Source organism: Aquarana catesbeiana, linkage group LG05 (genome assembly GCF_042186555.1).
Source record: "Aquarana catesbeiana isolate 2022-GZ linkage group LG05, ASM4218655v1, whole genome shotgun sequence".
Taxonomy (NCBI): domain Eukaryota; kingdom Metazoa; phylum Chordata; class Amphibia; order Anura; family Ranidae; genus Aquarana; species Aquarana catesbeiana.
In genome coordinates this window covers 101,515,802-101,534,865 of record NC_133328.1, presented here as the reverse complement: position 1 = coordinate 101,534,865, position 19,064 = coordinate 101,515,802, and the positions used below count along the sequence as shown (strand labels likewise).

The 19,064-nt window shown below is 39.4% G+C and overlaps 1 protein-coding gene across 4 annotated transcripts in view; it reads left to right on the top strand.

Moving 5' to 3' along the window:
• Positions 1-19,064, top strand: part of LOC141144373 (sodium channel protein type 5 subunit alpha-like) — a 586,505-nt gene that overhangs the window by 345,159 nt on the left and 222,282 nt on the right. For all 4 annotated transcript variants that reach the window (XM_073630007.1, XM_073630006.1, XM_073630004.1 and 1 more), the window contains one exon: positions 15,337-15,575. In XM_073630007.1, the coding sequence (XP_073486108.1) occupies positions 15,337-15,575 (239 nt within the window). The remainder of the gene's footprint in view (positions 1-15,336; positions 15,576-19,064) is intronic.

Below are 19,064 nucleotides of genomic sequence, written 5' to 3'. Positions count from 1 at the left end.
TGTCACTCTTGTACAGATCCTTTTTGTCGTGCAAATAAAGAACATTGCTACCTATGGAGGGGACAGGAACATAATACTGTACTGTATATAATTTTTTTTTACTAGGATACACAAAACTACACAATTGAAAGAAACAAATGAAAAGTTACACAATGCTAAATAGTGATATCCTCATTTGTTTGTTTTGCCTTTACATTCACGGTTCATGTGCGGTAATGTTGTCCTTCAGTTTTGTGTACTAGGAATACTATACCATTTGTAATTGTATCCTCCTTAGATTTCTTCAACATTAGTTAAATGAAAAAAAAAAATTCTAAGGCTTCCAAGGACAAATGTTAAAAATGTTTTTAGAAAATGGTTGTTTTCAATGTGACTATATAATACTTTTAAACATCCAAATAAACACAGTTAGCTATTAAATTGAATAATAGCAGAATTTCAAAAGCATTCTGCACTGGAGTGTTGGCTTTTTCTGATTGTCATGTGAAAAGCAAATTCCTTTTTATTTTGTATACCCAATTATGTGCAGATGCTTTTCACATGATTGGATAATTCAAGTAAATATTCACACAGTTTTTTGAGTTAACTCTTTTAGTGAGTCACCCTAAGAGCCCATTCACACAGGGGCAACTTTGGATCCGACTTCAAGTCGCCCCAAGTCGCCCCTAGTCGCCTCAAGTCGCGCTACATGAAAAAATCAATGTAAGTGAATGGATCTGTCTTAATGCACACTACTGCAGTCGCTCCGACTTCAGAAAAGGTTCCTGTACTACTTCAATCCGACTTGAAGGCAACTTGTACCCATTGATTTCAATGGAAGTTGCCTCCAAGTCTGATCACTGTTCATACTGAGGCAACTTTACAGGAAGCAGAAAAGAAACAGAAAGTAATTTCCTCCACTAAACAGCCAGCCCCCTCCTTCTCACACACAGCTGATAAGCTCTGATTGGCCACTTGTAAAGTTCCCTGTCCTGGAGGCGACTTCAAGTTGTGTTGTAAGTTGCCCCAAGTAAGTTGCAGAGATACAAAAAGGCATTGATGTGAACATGTTCCATAGGAACCCATGTTAAAAAATTCCCATGCATTTCTGCAAAATGCAAAATGCATCAAAAAACGCGCTAGTGTGAATGGAGCCTAAAGCCAGGTACACACTATTCGTTTTTCCTCATGCGACCCAGCTGGTTGCACGAAAAAAAACTGTCGGCTCTGGTCGGAGACACTGTACTAACCATACGAGGTTAGTACAGCAATCTCCCCCCGCTGAGTTGTATTCTGACAGGGGGATGGCCCCCCTGCCAGAACACTCAAATCAGCGCTGATCAGGAGTCGGTGACTACTGGCTTTCTATCATGCATGTCCGACAGACCGACATACACACGGGCAGAATGTCAGTCAGTATTTTTTGTACCATCAAATGTCTCCCGACATTCTGCCCTTGTGTATGGGGCTTAATTATATCATGATCTCATTGTACTCACTGTGCTTCTGTGCAACATTTCTAAGCATGGAGAGGCTTCTATTGATTTTTGCTCACAGTACAACCTATACAACATGCTATTTTTTTACTTTTAAAAAGGGATTATGCTTTTAAAATAACTTAGCTTTTACATATTGGGAAGTTAGAGTGTTTCAGTGGATATTTCTAGTCTAAAGGGCTTAACCTTTTTTAGGCTGGTGATAAAGTTCTGCTATCAGAGAATGCCAAACTGTTAGAAGAATCCAGTTCCTTCAGAGCTTCTGACCCGCTGGTCATGAGACGTATAATGTCAGCAATTTCTTCCGCATATCTGGCTGTCTTATATATCTTAAGACTCCGGAGGCAGTGACAAGAAAGCAATCTGTCTTCATTCACTCTACTCAGGGAATTTAGGAAATAAGTAAACTTTATAATGCAATAGCAACTGCATACTGTACTGTAATAGATATTATTTACAAAGTAGTTATTGCAAGAAACCTATAAGGTATTTAAAACAGTTAAGGACCATGAGCATAACTGGTATGTCTTTGAGTTCTCCATCCAGGGCACATGACCATAGAGGTGTAGCTGCGAAGAGCTGCTGTCAGTTTAATAGCCAGTTTCCAACCTGTATATCAGAGCTGCTGTTGTGTTGACGGCAATATTTATTTATTTTGTTTGCACATTTTTGTGCGTGTATATATATCTATAGATATATATATACACAGTATCTCACAAAAGTGAGCACACCCTTACTTTTTTGTAAATATTTTATTATATCTTTTCATGTGACAACACTGAAGAAATTACACTTTGCTACAATGTAAAGTAGTGAGTGTACAGCTTGTATAACAGTGTAAATTTCCTGTCCCCTCAAAATAACTCATCACACAGCCATTAATGTTTAAACCTCTGGCAACAAAAGTGAGTCCACCCCTAAGTGAAAATGTCCAAATTGGGCCCAATTAGCCATTTTTCCTCCCTGGTGTCATGTGACTTATTAGTGTTAAAGGTCTCAGGTGTAAATGGGGAGCAGGTGTGTTAAATTTGGTGTTATCGCTCTCACTCTCTCATACTGGTCACTGGAAGTTTAACATGGCACCTCAAGGCAAAGAATTATTATTCTGCACTCATGCAGCCCCAGACCATAACACTCCCACCACCATGCTTGACTGTAGGCAAGACACACTTGTCTTTGTACTCCTCACCTGGATGCCGCCACACACACTTGACACCATCTGGATCAAATACGTTTATCTTGGTCTCTTCAGACCACAGGACATCAATCCATGTCCTTAGTCTGCTTGTTTTCAGCAAACTATTTGCAGGCTTTCTTGTGCATCATCTTTAGCAGAGGCTTCCTTCTGGGATGACAGCCATGCCGATCAATTTGAAGCAGTGTGCAGCGTATGGTCTGAGCACTGACAGGCTGACCATCCACCCCTTCAGCCTCTGCAGCAATTCTGGCAGCACTCATACATCTATTTACCAAAGACAACCTCTGGACGTGACGCTGAGCAGGTGCACTCAACTTCTTTGGTCGACCCTGGCGAGGCCTGTTCTGAGTCAAACCCGTCCTGTTAAACTGCTGTATGGTCTTGGCTACCATGCTGCAGCTTAGTTTCAGGGTCTTGGCAATCTTCTTATAGCCTAGGCCATTTTATGTAGAGCAACATATCTTTTTTTCAGATCCTCAGAGTGTTCTTTGTCACAAGGTGCCATGTTGAACTTCCAGTGACCAGTATGAGAGAGTGAGTCCGATAACACCAAATTTAACACACCTGCACCCCATTCACACTTGAGACCTTGTAACACTAACGAGTCACATGACAACCGGGAGGGAAAATAGCTAATTGGGCCCAATTTGGACATTTTCACTTAGGGGTGTACTCACTTTTGTTGCCCGCGGTTTAAATATTAATGGCTGTGTGTTAAGTTATTTTGAGGGAACAGCAAATTTACACTGTTATACAAACTGTGCACTCACTACTTTTCAATGTAGCAAGGTGTAATTTTATCAGTGTTGTCACATGAAAAGGTATAATAAAATATTTACAAAAATGTGAGGGGTGAACTTACTTTTGTGAGATACTGTAGATGTTTAGAGATATGGTCTAACATTGTGGCTTCAATCTTGCTATGAATCATAACTGGGCTTCTTCTTCCAAGCTTTTGTTATGGTTTGTTTGGAGGATGTGGTGACATAGAGGAGAGAATAAGCTCTACAAGCTCCAGTCCAAGCAGCACTGACAGTCCCTCTCTAGTCTTGCCTTGCTCCCGTCCCACAGACCCGCACACAAGGCTCCGGCTGCTCCGCTCGGCTCCCTTGTATATGCCGTCACACAACATGCTCAGTCACCACCTCCTCTAGACCCACCCCCCATCGGCGCTGCCGGAACACACTGTAGCAGGCACTCGGATGGTCTCTGCCCGCCTTGGACCAGAACTGCTCATGTGCCGTTCAAGCCGAGTGTCACAGCCATATTTTTTACTGGCAACCTTTTCCTGTCACTGGCATTTACTGGCAGGCGAAATGTGCCCGTTTTTTACTGGCTGCCAGTAAAATCCATTGGCAACACTGGCAGTTACTAGATCCAATCTTTCACAGGAGCACAAACTCCCCTTCTTCCATGAAGGATGCTCCTCCCTGCCTAATCCTACCCAGCACCAATAACTAAGCTTGACAGCGCAGACAGTCCCACAGGACTTCCCACTCAGAACTGCCCCACCAAACGGTTATGTCCCAATGCATGCTGGGAAATGTAGTTTCCCAATTGGCTTACAGAATGTACAGTAAAGCACAAGAAAACCCTGCAAACCAAACCCTTTATACTCAGGCAGCTGAAACTTTGGACAAAAGTTTGAAAGTTGTTTTTTTTACAAAACAACAAGTGTGTTTTAATGCAGCTGTAGCGTATATAATTAATTTGTTAATAAAACTTAAAGGAGTTGTAAAGGCAGAAGGTTTTTTATCTTAATGCATTCTATGCATTAAGATAAAAAAACCTTCTGTGTGCAGCAATCCCCCCAGCACCCCCTAATTACCTACCTGAGCCCCTTCTCTCTCCAGCGATGTCCACAATCCCCTCAGCCATCCAGGACACTCCCCCTGATTGGCTGAGACAAAGCAGCAGCGCCATTGGCTCCTGCGGCTGTCAATCAAAGTCGGTCAGCCAATCAGGGGAGAGGGGGCAGGGCCAGGTTGGGTCTCCGTGTCTGAATGGATACACGGAGCTCTTACTTGGCTTGGGTGCCCCCTGTAGCAAGCTGCTGGCTGAGAGCACTCAAAGTAGGGAGGGGCTAAGAGCAGCGAAGAGGGACCCGAGAAGAGGAGGATCAGGGCTGCTCTGTGCAAAACCAACTGCACAGAGGAGGTAAATATAACATGTTTGTTATTTAAAAAAAAACACACAAAAAAACGAGTCTTTACAATCACTTTAAGTTCTTTATTAATCCATAAACATTTTATGGACCAATATTAACCTAAATATAAAATGTAACAATTCGTATCCTAGTACATTTAAGATGATTGTATACCAAACTAAACAGCAAGGCTTTTTCTCTTAATCCTACCCTAATCAGAAACACACAGAGAATCATCTTCAGAGCCATAACCAGTACAATAATTAAGTCATGAAATGCAAACAAAGGAAAAAAAATATGTAAAGTAGTTGCCAAAAATACTGAAGATAATGTATAAAGTCAAAACTTTATTAATTAAAGTATATATAAACCCCATCAGTTAATTTTTATATATGATTTTATATGTATGTAAATCTCCAAAAATTTTTTAAAACATTGTAGGGAATAGTTAAAGTGGTTCTAAAGCCAAAATGTTTTTTTTTAACCTTAACTCCTAAGGTTCTTATCTGACTCCTCACCACTCCAGCGCTGTTCGAGCTGCAGCACTATTCCTCTTACTTCTTGGTCTCACATGAGACACTGAGGGCAGGCAGACTGCCATGACTGCTGTCAGTCAAGCTCTTGTGAGGAGGGAGCGGTGCAGCATAGCTCCCAACTGTCCCTGATTTGGAGGGACTGTCCCTAATTTGGAGCAACATCCCTCTTTCCTCCACATTTGTCCCTCATTTTGGTCCGATCTATATAGTTGTATATAAAATGCACTTTTTATCTTTCCTAGTGTTAAACCTTTCATCCAAAATCTAAATTGCTGCATGTGTAAATTTGAAAAGCCAATATAAAAGAATAGTAGTGGTAAAAAAAGCTCTTGTGGGTTTAATTAATCTTTTTTTTAAATGTTAATTCTCCTTTAAGGGGGCGTGGCAGGGGGCATGTCCTATGCCTACATGCTTTTGCTAGTAGGTGTCCCTCATTCCCATCTCAAAAAGTTGGGAGGTATGGGGCAGGGGTCTATGGATAGCGTGTGCGTGAGTGCCCCCATAGTTACCAACTTTCTAGGGTGGTACCCAGTGGAAGGAGGAGCAGACAGTGTCGGCGGGGGACTGTCAAAAAGAAGGTAAGGGACTGCTCCGCGTGATATTGTTGCACAGAGCAGGTAAGTATAATATCTTTTTTTTTTCAATAATACTGTTAGTATCACTTTAAGATACTAAGTACAAAGTATTTTGCTATCTGTGTCTTGTCGGAGAGATTTCCCTTCACTTTCTGTTACTGAAATGCAGACAGAAATAAATACTCCAAATGGGTTTTAACATTTCCTCTCTATATTACAAACTTTAAAAAGTGCTTTACATACACTTCAATATGTTAACGTTGTTTTAATCACAAATCTACAGCCCTCACATAAATAATCCTGCCATGAAGGTCATCTTCTGCCACGGGTGACAATGCTGTGCCCCTAAAAGAAATGCAAAATGCAGCAGATCTATGAATGCAAAGACATCAACATTATTGATAAATGCCCCCCTATAGTTTTTAGCACATTAAACATCATTTAGGGGTTTCATCTATCTATAGGTTCATTTTGATGAGCTATAAATCATTGTGATACTTTTGACTGGTATGGTCTGGTGTGTTCAGGCATCCATGAGTATATCATAACAGCTCAATTTATTTTCTGATTTGGGCCATTTGCTTTCTAGATTGTCCCATAGTTGTACCTGTCCTGGACATTCAACAAAGTGTTTGTATAAAAATGTCTTAAAGCAGTATTAAACCCAAAGACAAAATATAATATATTGCAGCTTACCAATCCTTAGATGTGGTCGCTGCATTAGTTTTCTTTCTTTAGGCTTTTTTCTCTTTATTTCACCTGATGATCTGGAGGGGGACCCGATGCGTGTGGCCAGCACGGGGATTTGTATGTGTAAGTAGGAAAAATGATATGTCTCCTCTCCTAGTCACTCTCATCCCCACACAATTAGAACACACTGAGGGAACACACAGTTAACCCCTTGATCGCCCCCTAGTGTTAACCCCTTCCCTGCCAGTGACATTTACACAGTAATCAGTGCATTTTATAGCACCGATCGCTGTATAATTGTCAATGGTCCCAAAAAAGTGTCAAAAGTGTCCAATCTGTCCATCGCATGTCACAGTACCGCTAAAAATCGCAGATCACTGCCATTTCTAGTAAAAAAAAATAAAAATGCTATAAATCTTTCCCATAGTTTGTAGATGCTATAGCTTTTGCGTAAACCAATCAATATACACTTATTGTGATTTTTTTTTACCAAAAATATGTAGAAGAATATATATCGGCCTAAACTGATGAAGAAATCTGTTTTTTAAAAAAAATTTGGGGGATATTTATTATAGCAAAAAGTAAAAAATATATATATTTTTTTCAAAATTGTCGCTATTTTTTTATTTATAGCCCAAAAAATAAAACCGCAGAGGTAATCAAATACCACCAAAAGAAAGCTTTATTTATGGGAAAAAAAAAGGACGTAAATTTTGTTTGGGAACAAGGTCGCACGACCGCGCAATTGTCAGTTAAAGCGATGCAATGCCAAATTGTAAAAAGTGCTCTGGTCAGGAAGGGGGTAAAATCTTCCAGGGCTGAAGTGGTTAAACTAACAGATTTAAAAGGACTTGCCTGACAAACGCAAGCTGAACTCCAGCTAACACTTTAAAAGCAGTTACAGCAAACTGTTTTTTTTTCTTTTTGGGAAGGGTTTTACATAAATGAATAAAATTTGACAGCTGTAATCATTCCTGTCAGTGTTAATTGGTTTGTTTAAATTCTTTAACTGCTACTTTGTCTGCAAAGCTTGGTCTGTTAAAGTTAGTTGAAAAATAACAGACTTCCTGGCAGGATCACCTCGTGAAAATAAAGGAAAAACGCCTAAAAAAAAGACAACTAATGGAGCCACCACATCTAAGAATTGCTAAGCTGCAATTTGATTTTTCTTTTTGGGTTGCAGACATTTCCTGGGAAACCACTTCCCTTACATGAGTAAGCATCTCATGATCACATCTGTGTTGCTGAGTGGTGGTCCCAGGCAGTGAATAAGTAAAGCACGCTTTCTAGCAGTAGGTAAGCCCACGTGATTAACAGAAAGTAGCATAGGCATGCACACAGGGTGTGCTGGGTGTGCCTAGGTACACCCTAATCAGTATTACTCTGTGTCCCTTTTATTGTCTCTGCCATAAGAGAAGTGTTTTCACACTTTTCTTTCACTGTGCTGGCAGAGAGATCAATGATGTGCCGGGGTCATATATATGTAGACGCACACACACACGTTTGTTTGAGCTTTAGGGTGCACACCCTAATGCAATAGGCTGCGCACACCAGTGGCAAGTAGGCAATTCTTGAAAATACAAATCTAAGCAGTAAAAGGCTTTTCAGATTCACCAACAGGAGCGGCCGGCCCACAAGGGGCGCAGGGGCACCGCCCCCCGTAGTTTGCATGCGGGCGTCAGACTCCCTTTTTCGTGAAGCCACGTAATTAGAGCCTGAGGCTGTAATTGGCTTGAAAAAGGTTGGGCTCATGGTGCAGAGCACCAATAGCGACATTTTCGCTATTGTCTTCTGTCTTCTCCTCCCGGCCAATCAGGACAGGAGGCAGGTTGGGTTGGCCGGGAGGAGAAGCCGAGGAAGCCACGGCACAGTGACCCTGGAGGGGTGAGGGCGTATCTGGGGGGCTGGGGGTATTCCCCCCAATAAAAAGTTTAGCACTAGCTGCCACTGTTCACCAGGGTGTAGAAGAGAAGGTGCAGGCTGCTGTAGAGATATCGCAGTTTTGTTGTGTCTTGTAGTCTGGGAACCAGTAGTAGTTATATGGTGCATTATTAACAAGTTCAGGCATCCATGAGTATATCATGGCAGGAACAGGAACTGGAACAGGAACTGGAACTAACTTGTAATGAGTATAGAAAGTATTATAGATGTAACAACTGTAAATAGTGGTATCTACACTCTATCAGTATAAACACCACATATCTTACTTGGTTGGCATTTTCTCTGTAGCTAAAGCCGAAATAATTCAAAATAGAAGTGAGAGACCCTTGTGACAATCATGGCAGGTAGCTTGACCTTTGAACTGAGGTAGAGAGATTTTGTACCTGAAAGGCATACTATGCTAATGGGGGATTTAAGGCCCTTTTCACACTGGGGCGGCGTTGGCGGTAAAACTGCGCTATTTTTAGGGCCGCCTTACCTTAATTTTAGCGGTGGTATTCGGCCGCTATCGGGGCGGTTTTACCCCCTCCTAGCAGCCAAGAAAAGGTTAAGACCACCGCAAAGCGATGCGGCAGCAATGCTATGCCGGCGGTATAGCCGCGCTGCCCCATTGATTTCAATGGGCAGGAGCGGTGAAGGAGCGGTGTATACACAGCTCCAAAGATACTGATAGCAGGACTTTTTTTACCGTCCTGCCAACGCACCGCTCCAGTGTGAAAGCCCTCGGGGGTTTCACATTGGAGACACAGCAGCGGCTCTTTCAGGGCGATTTGCAGGTGCTATTTTTAGCGCTGTTGCGCCTGCAAAACGCCCCAGTGTGAAAGGGGTCTCACTCTAATATAGCAAAATATCAGTTTTGGACAAGTAGTACCGATCAATATAAATCAATGATATATTGAAAAAGATCTTTGCATTTTAAAAGCACAGAAGTAAAAAGAAATGTTGCTCCATGGGGATGTCGCTCAGTTTACTAGGCATCCTTTTAAGGGTTAATCTAAATGCATTCACTCAAAATGCAGTGTTCAGAATGCTCAGTCTTTACTCTGTTGGCACTGGGTGACTCACTGATAATTGGGCAGTTTACGTGATGAAGACTTAAGTGTATCCCAGCGATAATTGGCCTTGCTATTTTATCTTGTGCCGGGTAAAATCGGACAGGTCTCTGCATTTCTAAGGACTTTAGAAGCCAAAAATACAGACATCTTTCTAGGCTGTGATGAATTAGAAAAAGAAATACACAGATTTCTGTAAAATACAAGCTATTAGGAGGACATTTATTTTTGATGGAGCGTCCCCTCTGTTTTTCGAAGCCCTTTTTACTTTCCTGGATTAGTGCAGAATGTTCAGAATTACTGTTCATTGTCAATTTACAAAGTCCTTCTTGGTAAAAGAAAAAATAGGCATGCAAATATTAAATATTCCATTTCAAATGACTTAGGATTTCTGTGAAGAGATCATCCTTCTTGGTGGTGAAGTGATTCTACATCAATCTGCCATAGTGGCTGGTGATGGTGTTGTATTAGTTACATTATTACATCACGGGATATTGGGAAAACATATCATAGTAGCTAGTAGACATGTGCAGTTCATTTCTTTTCGAATTGAAATTCGGACGTATTTTCGGAAATTCGGATGTATCCAAATTTCCGAATTACATTAGTACTCAATTTAAATGAATCTGAAATAATGAAAAAAAATTCAGCCAAAATTCGAATTTGAATAGTTTTCTAATCATTTTCGAATACTTTTCGAATTTGAATAGTTTTCAAATTCAACTTAGAAAAGTTTTTGAATTCGAAAAGTTTTCCAATTTCCAATGAGAATAAAATAGAATAGAAAATAAAGGAATAGAATAGAAAAAAAAGGTATAGAATAGAAAAGAATATAACAGAAAATAAAAGAATAGACTATAATAGATTAAAATAGAACAAAATCAAATAGAAAATAAAAGAACAGAATAGATTAGAATATAATAGAACTTAATAGAATAGAATAACATAGAAAGAATATAACCATCTTCCAAAATTCAAATTTTAAATTGAATAAATTTGAATTTGAATACATAGGAAAAGAATAAAATAGAAAAAAAGAATAGAATAGACTATAATAGAATAGAAAGAATATAACCAATTACCAAAATTCAAATAGAATAAATTTGAATTTAATAGAAACAAATAGAATAGAAAATATCAGAAATAGTATAGAAAAAAACAGAATAGAATAGAATAGAAAGAATATAACTATCTTCCAGAAATTTGAATTTCGACTAGAATACATTTGAATTTGAATAGAAAAGAATAGAATAGAATAAACAAATAGAAAAAGAATTAACAAATAGAAAAAGAATATCATTAAAAAAAAATAGAATACAATAGAAAATAATTTAACCATTTAAAAAAAAATTGAATAGAATAGAAAAGAATAGATTAGAATAGGAAGATGGTTATATTCATTCTATTCTATTCTATTCTATTCTGTTGTTTTTTTTCTATACTATTGTATTATTTTCTATTCTATTCTACTCTTTTCTGTTCTATTCAAATTCGAATTGATTCTATTTCAATTTTGGAAAATGGTTATATTATTTCTATGCTATTCTTTTCTATTCTATTTCAAATTTCAGAAGATGGTTATAATCTTTCTATTTATTTTGATGATTTTTTTTTATTCTATTCTATTCCTTTCTATTCTATTCTATTCCATTATATTCTGTTCTTTTATTGTCTATCATATTTTGTTCTGTTTTTCTCTTTTAAAGTCAATTTTTTTTATTTTCTGTTATATTATTTTCTATTCTATTATTTTTTTCTGTTCTTTTTCTTTATTTTCTATTCTATTTTATTTTCTTTGGAAATTGGAAAACTATTCAAATTCGAAAACCATTCTAAATTGTTTTGAAAACTTTTCGAATCGATCCGAATTTGAATTCGAAAATTTAAATCAATTTGAATACGAATAAACAAAACAAATTCCGAAAACAAATTAAACGGATTAAACTAATTTTTACTAAACACATTTATGTGAATAACGAATTGAAACAAAACAAATTTTTCATACTGCACATATCTACTAGCTAGCCATACCAATTTAACAGGTTTATATGCCATTATGATAATCAATATGGTTACTGAAAATCTAGTGACAGCTATCAGAATATATTTTTTTATATTATCATTTTATGTTTTTTTTTATAAATTATATTGACATAAATAGAAGGTCATCACAATTTTCTTGAATAGATAATGTATACATCTTAGAAAGGTAAGTACAAGGTGATACAATTAAGAATTATATACACTACATTGCCAAAAGTATTGGGATACCTGCCTTTACACGCACAAGAACTTTAATAGCATCCCAGTCTTTGTCTGTAGGGTTTAATATTTAGTTGGCCCACCCTTTGCAGCTATAACAGCTTCAACTCTTCTGGGAAGGCTGTCCACAAGGTTTAGGAGTGTGTCTATGGAAATGTTTGACTATTCTTCCAGAAGCGCATTTGTGAGGTCGGGCACTGATGCTGGACGAAGGCCTGGCTTGCAGTCTCTGCTCTAATTCATCCCAAAGGTGTTCTATTGGGTTGAGGTCAGAACTCTGTGCAGGACAGTCAAGTTCCTCCACCCCGAACTCGCTAATCCATGTCTTTGTGGACCTTGCTTTGTGCACTGGTGTGCAGTCATGTTGGAAAAGGAAGGGCCATCCCCAAACTGTTCCAACAAAGTTGGGAGCATGAAATTGTCCAAAAAGTCTTGGTATGCTGACACCTTAAGAGTTCCCTTCACTGGAACTAAGCCCAACCCCTGAATAACACCCCCACATCATAATCCCCCCTCCACCAAATGATTTGGACCAGTGCTCAAAGCAAGGTCCATAAAGACATGGATGAGCGAGTTTGGGGTGGAGTAACTTGACTGGTCTGCACAGAGTCCTGACCTCAGATAGAACACCTTTGGGATGAATTATAGCAGACTGCGAGCCAGCCCTTCTCGTCCAACATTAGTGTCTGACCTCACAAATGCGCTTCTGAAAGAATGATCAAACATTCCCATAGACACACTCCTAAACCTTGTGGACAGCCTTCCCAGAAGAGTTGTTATAGCTGCAAAGGGTGGGCCAACTCAATATTGAACCCTACAGACTTAAGCCTCATACACACGATCGGATTTTCCGAGGGGAGATGTGTGATGACAGGCTGTAGGAAAATCTGACCATGTGTACGCTCCATCGGACTATTGTTGGCCAACTTTCCGTGGATAAATGTTGGATAGCTTGTCTTCAAATTTTCCGCCTGTTGTCGGGTTTTCCGATCGTGTGTACACAAGTCCGTCGGACAAAAGTCCAAAGTACAAACACACATGCTCGGAAGCAAGGACGAGCCAGAAGCAGTCGGTCTTGTAAACTAGCGTTCATAATGGAGAAAGCCTGTGATTGGTTTTCCAAGGTCAGCTGACCTGGAATTTTCTAGAATTCTTGAGCCTTTTGAACTAGGATAGGTCAACTGGGGTCATGTGACCCCTGGAACATTCTTGAATTCCAGGGGGTCCCTATATAAAGAGCTAGTTTGTGGGGTCCGGGGCCAGTCGTTTGAAGAGGATCAACAGTGGAACTTCCCACCTTCCCTTCACCTTCTCTCGGCTATGTTATGTGGTAGGGTCCCTTTTGCTTTTAAGTAAGAGGGGACAGTTTTGTGAGTTAACATTGAAGACAGATTGTTTTTCAGCTTGAGTCTTAGTGGCTGAGCTGTATTTGCTTAAGTTTGGTGTATTGAGTTATTTAATGATGAAATAAAATATGTGTGGTAATCTAATATTTATGAATATGGTTATAAACCAATAATATATGCCGCGGCCAAGTTTTATCCAATAAAAGAACATTTTTGTGCTAAAGAAGTTGTTTTGAGTCTTCATTTATGTCCAGGCATTCCTACCTACAATCCCAATCTTTTTTTTTTATTTGGTGCAAGTTACAACAACACCATTATCCTGTAGTTTTTAAGATCAAAGATACAACAATGTTGGTGTCCCTTGTCAATTTTACATTGTATTTTTTAAAATGTAACTGCCTATTTTATTTGAAGTAAAACACATAGCCAAGTATTATTCTCCACAATTTTTTTATTGTGCATTAAAAAAAGAAAACAAATACAATTAGACATGCTATCTGCCAATAGAACTTAACCAAAAAGTGCATTCTATGCATCCAAAAATATAGAAAATTTACAAAGCCAAATCATTATTCAACCAAAAAAATAATGTCAAAGCAATAACTCCAAGGCCAATAATAAATATCACATTATCTCCTCCAATTCTGCAACATGTCTGGTTAATGAACGGCTGTTCAGAAACGAACTGAAAAGCATGAAATGAAAACTTCTACTAACACAAAATAAGCTGAAGGAGCCAAAAGGGTGGCGCTAAAGAGCTTAAAAACCACGTAGTACGTCACTACGTTCGTGTTTATTGGCCATCAATTCCTTGCCGTTTGTGTGCAAGAAAAATTTGGGCCAACGCCCTTTGGACAAAAATCCACGGTTTTGTTGGCCAACAATCCGATCGCGTGTATGATGCCTAAGACTGGGAAGCTAATAAAGTTCATGTGTATGTAAAGGCAGACATCCTAGTGTATATCAGGGCTTTTTTTCAGTGGGAACGCGGGGAACGCAGTTGCAGCACCTCCAGCACTGACTGTATGTAATGGCAAGAAAAGCTGGGGTGTGCTGCCAGGTCTATTGATTGGGGGATCTATTCTGATTGGAGGGGGTCTATTTTTGCAGGGGGGTCTATTGTTGCTGGTGGGGAACCTATTGTTGCTAAGGGTGGGTCTTATATTGCTGGGGGGTCAGATGTTGCTGGGAGAGATCTACTTTTGAGGGAGGGATCTATTGTTATTTGCTGACGGAGAGTCTATTGATGCTGGCTGCGGGGAAATTTTGTTGGGTATGGTCCATTGTTGTTAGGGGGATCTTTTGTTGCTGGCGTGGGACCCTATTGTTACTGGCTGCAGGGGATCTATTTTACTGCTTTTCATGCTATCATTACCAAATTCCATACAAATTACTGAGCACCACAAAATTATATGTGGTTTTGTATTCTTTAAAAGGGTTAGTACTGGGAGGTGGGTAGGGGGTGGAACCAAGGAATAGGGCTCGGAGGTGGGTAGGGGTGGAGACAAGGGGTGACTCGGAAAGGGGGAGTTCCTGCACCTATTCTCTGAGAAAAAAAAGCCCTGGTGTATATATATATCTGATTTATATATTCTTGCCACATACTTGCTATTTAGGGTTTTTTCTAAAAAAATAAGAAAATAAAAAAAAAATCTTGATAAATGACCTTAGCAAGAAAAGCATGTTGGTAATCTTAGTTCTCCAGCACTCCAGCAACGTGTATATTGTCACTCCAGTACAATAAAAGGAATGGTGCCAAGTTGGAGTTTGAATGTTGAGAATTAAATTACGGTTATGCTCTCCACCTAAAAGGCACTATTTGTAGCCCTGCCAGCAAGTGACATTGATTTTAGGCAAGTTTTATTGATGTGCAGTCAGACTTACTAATTTGTAGTATAAACAGTCTGACAGACAACAAGGCTATCATATTGCCCCGATAACTCCGCAGTTAATGTACATTTGATTCCTCTTACTTGACCCTAGATGCTATTTTAAATAAAGTGTGTTAAAACGGATGTCTAAAAGTTTCACCTGCTTTAGGATGGGCTTTTCTCATGAAGGTCAGTGTACAAAAAAATCTAAATCTTAATGTGGTATTTTCTTTTTCTATTTCAGAACTAGAAGAATCTCGTCAGAAATGTCCTCCATGCTGGACTCACTTTGCTCAGAGGTTCTTGATATGGGAGTGTTGTGATTCATGGTTATATATCAAGAATGGGGTGAAATTTGTAGTCATGGACCCTTTTACTGACCTGGCTATCACTATTTGCATTGTATTAAACACTTTATTCATGGCCTTGGAACATTATAAAATGACCGAAGAATTTGAAAAAATGCTGACAACTGGCAATTATGTAAGTAATGTGCAATAGTAAAAAATGTCTGACTTTGCAAAAACAAAATAAAGACGGAAATCATCTGTTCCACCAGGGCTTGCATATAGTCGATTTAATTAAAACGCGTAGAATCTTCACTAAATAAATTATGTGAATATTCACTTTAATTATTGAATCTTGTGAAAAGCAAATTCCTGTTATATTTTATCTGCAGAGGAATTTGCGTTTCAAACATTTGGATAATTTAAGTGAACATTTACACAGTTTATTAAGTGAAGATTCCCAGCTCCTGCAGTAAATCAGCCTCTATGAGTTTGAGTAACTAAAAGAGTAGTGAATGTTCACTTGACCACTGAATAAAGTGAAGCTGCTCACATTTTTAACATTACATAGTTACATAGTAGGTGAGGTTGAAAATATACACACGTCCATCAAGTCCAATATTGAGGCCTCATGCACACTGGACGTTTGTGGACATTTTTACAGCTGCTGTTTTTGGCTTCAGAAGTTTTTTTCTACAGTCAGTAAACTCTCCACCATGTTATCCTATGTGTCCATGCACACATAGGCTGTTATCAACTGTTTTCGGCTGGGGTGTTTTTCGGAAGGAAAAAAACCCCAAAACTAGTGGGTTCTGAGAGGATTTTTTTAGCTGTTTTCAGCTGTAAAAACGCTCTAACGTCAAAAAATGCCCAAAAGCGCAGATAAACAAAATGCTAACGCTGAAAAGCGCTAAAAACTTTATTATAACGTCCAGTGTGCATGAGGCCTGAATGATAAGTGAGGCTAAGTAATTTTTTTTCTAAGTCATTTTTTTTCAAAGTATATCTATAGCCAAAACTTTTTTTTTTCTTTTTTTTTAGCTTAAATGGATTTGGATTATAAAGTCCACTGGAGGAGTTCCCTATGTGCTGTAAAGTAGATAGGGAAAAGTACACCTCATCATGCTGTACTGGTTTTTTATGTATACTTCTGAAACCTTGGAAATCATTTATAAAAGTGTCTTTAAGAAAATCTCTCACAGAAACTGACCCAGTTCTCCCTTCCATGTGTATATGTTTTAAAACAAACCTTTTTTAATTTCAATTCTGTTCTGAAATAGAGTGAGATGCAGTTTGGTGGTTACTAATGAGAAACATTTTCATGTACGTAAAGTGCTGATTTAGGGAAAGTCTGGGTTACCTAAGGCAAACACATTTTGTGGTAACCCTTTGCAGCCAATTAGCGGTCAAGTTTTACTGATCTGAGGGCTGTGGCCGCATTAGTGCTAAAGCACCGGTCGTTTTAGAGGCGCTTTACCGCTGTTTAGGCGGTGCTTTTCGGCCACTACCGGGGAGCTTTTAACCCTAAAGAAGGGGTTAAAAGCACCTGTGTTGTGGTGCTTCCGAAGTGCTGCCTATTCATTTCAATAGGCAGGGTGTTTTGGTAGTGTTCCCAAACTGCCCCAAAGATGCTGCTTTTTGCAGGACTTTTCCTAACGTCCCGCAAGCGCACCGCCCCAGTGTGAAAAGACACACTGAAATGAATGGGAGGCGGTTTTCAGGCGCTATTTAGAGGCTATTTCTAGCTCTAAAACGCCTGAAAACCACCTCAGTGTAAAAGGGGTCTAAGAAATGTTAGATCGGATCGGCTGCTATGGTTTAATGTCCTTTTTGGACTATAATTGATCTTTGCCCAAAATACCAGCCAAGAAAAGCTTTCCAGAGAGAGAATAATGATTCAAATGACACAATAAAAGAATGTCAGTATTAATTCCCATGCATCAAATGTAATAGTTGCATATGAAAGAGAAAATAAAATAAACTATACAATACAAGTAAAATGAATCTATATTCAGGTTAACAAAGCCATTCCATTCTTGCAGAGGAGATAGGAAGGGAGGCAGGCAGTTGATGTAAGTGATCTCCTATGGGCTTACATAATAGAAAATAAATACAGATAATCAAACTTTCACCAAGATCAGATACATGTCCAGGCAAAGTGATTTTCATTTATTCATAGGTGTATACAGAAACCTGAAATGACTGTGTGCAGGCATATTCTAGTACACAATACTAACGCAGTGCCAGGGAAGTTAGGATACGAGCCCCCTGGAGGCCCTGTGCTCCCAGAGGTTCTTGCTTGTTTACAGTAATAGTAAACTGCATTTAAAACATGGGCGATCGAAGGGCAGACTTGTTATTGACAATGCATTATCTAAATGAAGGAGAATAAAAAGCTTAGAAGAACACACCACTTAACTTGTTCCAGGCAACATTTCAAAAGTTCATATAGTGAGGAGTAGCTCTTAGGCAACAGAATGGCTCCGGCAGCTATATTTAGACCTTGGAAGCATCTCTACTGTCCCAGAGGAGCTGCCATATCTGTGATGTTGCCTGGAATTACATCATATCCTGGCAGATGAACAGTCAGGCTAATATACACAAGAAAGGCAAACCAATATTTGAACCCATTTGTGCCCTCATTTTAATAAGTCAATACTATATTCACCCAGACTCTTATGCAATGGTTTTAGGGTTAGAGGTTAAATACAGCAGTCAAAAAAGTTTTCTGAGTATTGTAAAATACGGTGAATGACATGCTGCTTTTAGTTTCTAAACCATATCGGGCCTGCACAGTTGATTAAGCATTTCATTTCTTGTTTGATTCTATCTTACATCCATATTCTAAATGTAATTGAGCTCCAGGAGATATAAAAGAGACAAATTAATAAAGCTGTGTCTTCATTAATAAATCAAGAAATAAGGGACGTGTTGATAGGTGAAGAGAGAGAGCAGAGTGAGCAGAGAAACCTTACTGCTCCTTCACTCTCCATTCATCAGGCTGGGAGTGAAAAAGACATTGATGTATTCCTTCTATGGTCTTCGATTGTAACAAAAGAAATAGGGCTGAGTACATCTCAGGAATTCATGGAAATGAATGCAAATCTTTGGGCAAGTAAATACACTATATTGTCAAAAGTATGGGGACGCCTAGCTTTACATGCACGTGAACTTTAATGGCATCCCAGTCTTAGTCCGTAGGGTTCAAAATTGAGTTGGCCCACCATATGCAGCAACTCTTCTGTGAAGACTGTCCACAAGGTTTAGGAGTGTGTCTATGGGAATGTTTGACCATTATTCCAGAAGCGCATTTGTGAGGTCAGGCACTGATGTTAGATGAGAAGGCCTGGCTTAACCACTTAAGGACCGCCTAACGCCGATTTACGTCGGCAAGGCGGCACGGGCAGGCAAAATCACGTACATGTACGTGATTTGCCTCTCGCGGGTGGGGGGTCCGATCGGACCCCCCCCCGGTGCCCGAAGCGGTCCCGTTCTGTTCCCCGGCGATCCGAGATGAGGGGGAGGCCATCCGTTCGTGGCCCCCCCCTCGCGATCGCCGCCGGCCAATGGGAACACTCCTTTGCTGCTGTATGCTAAACAGCAGCAAAGGAAATGATGTCATCTCCCCTCGGCTCGGTATTTTCCGTTCCAGCGCCGAGGGGAGAAGACATCAATGTGAGTGCAC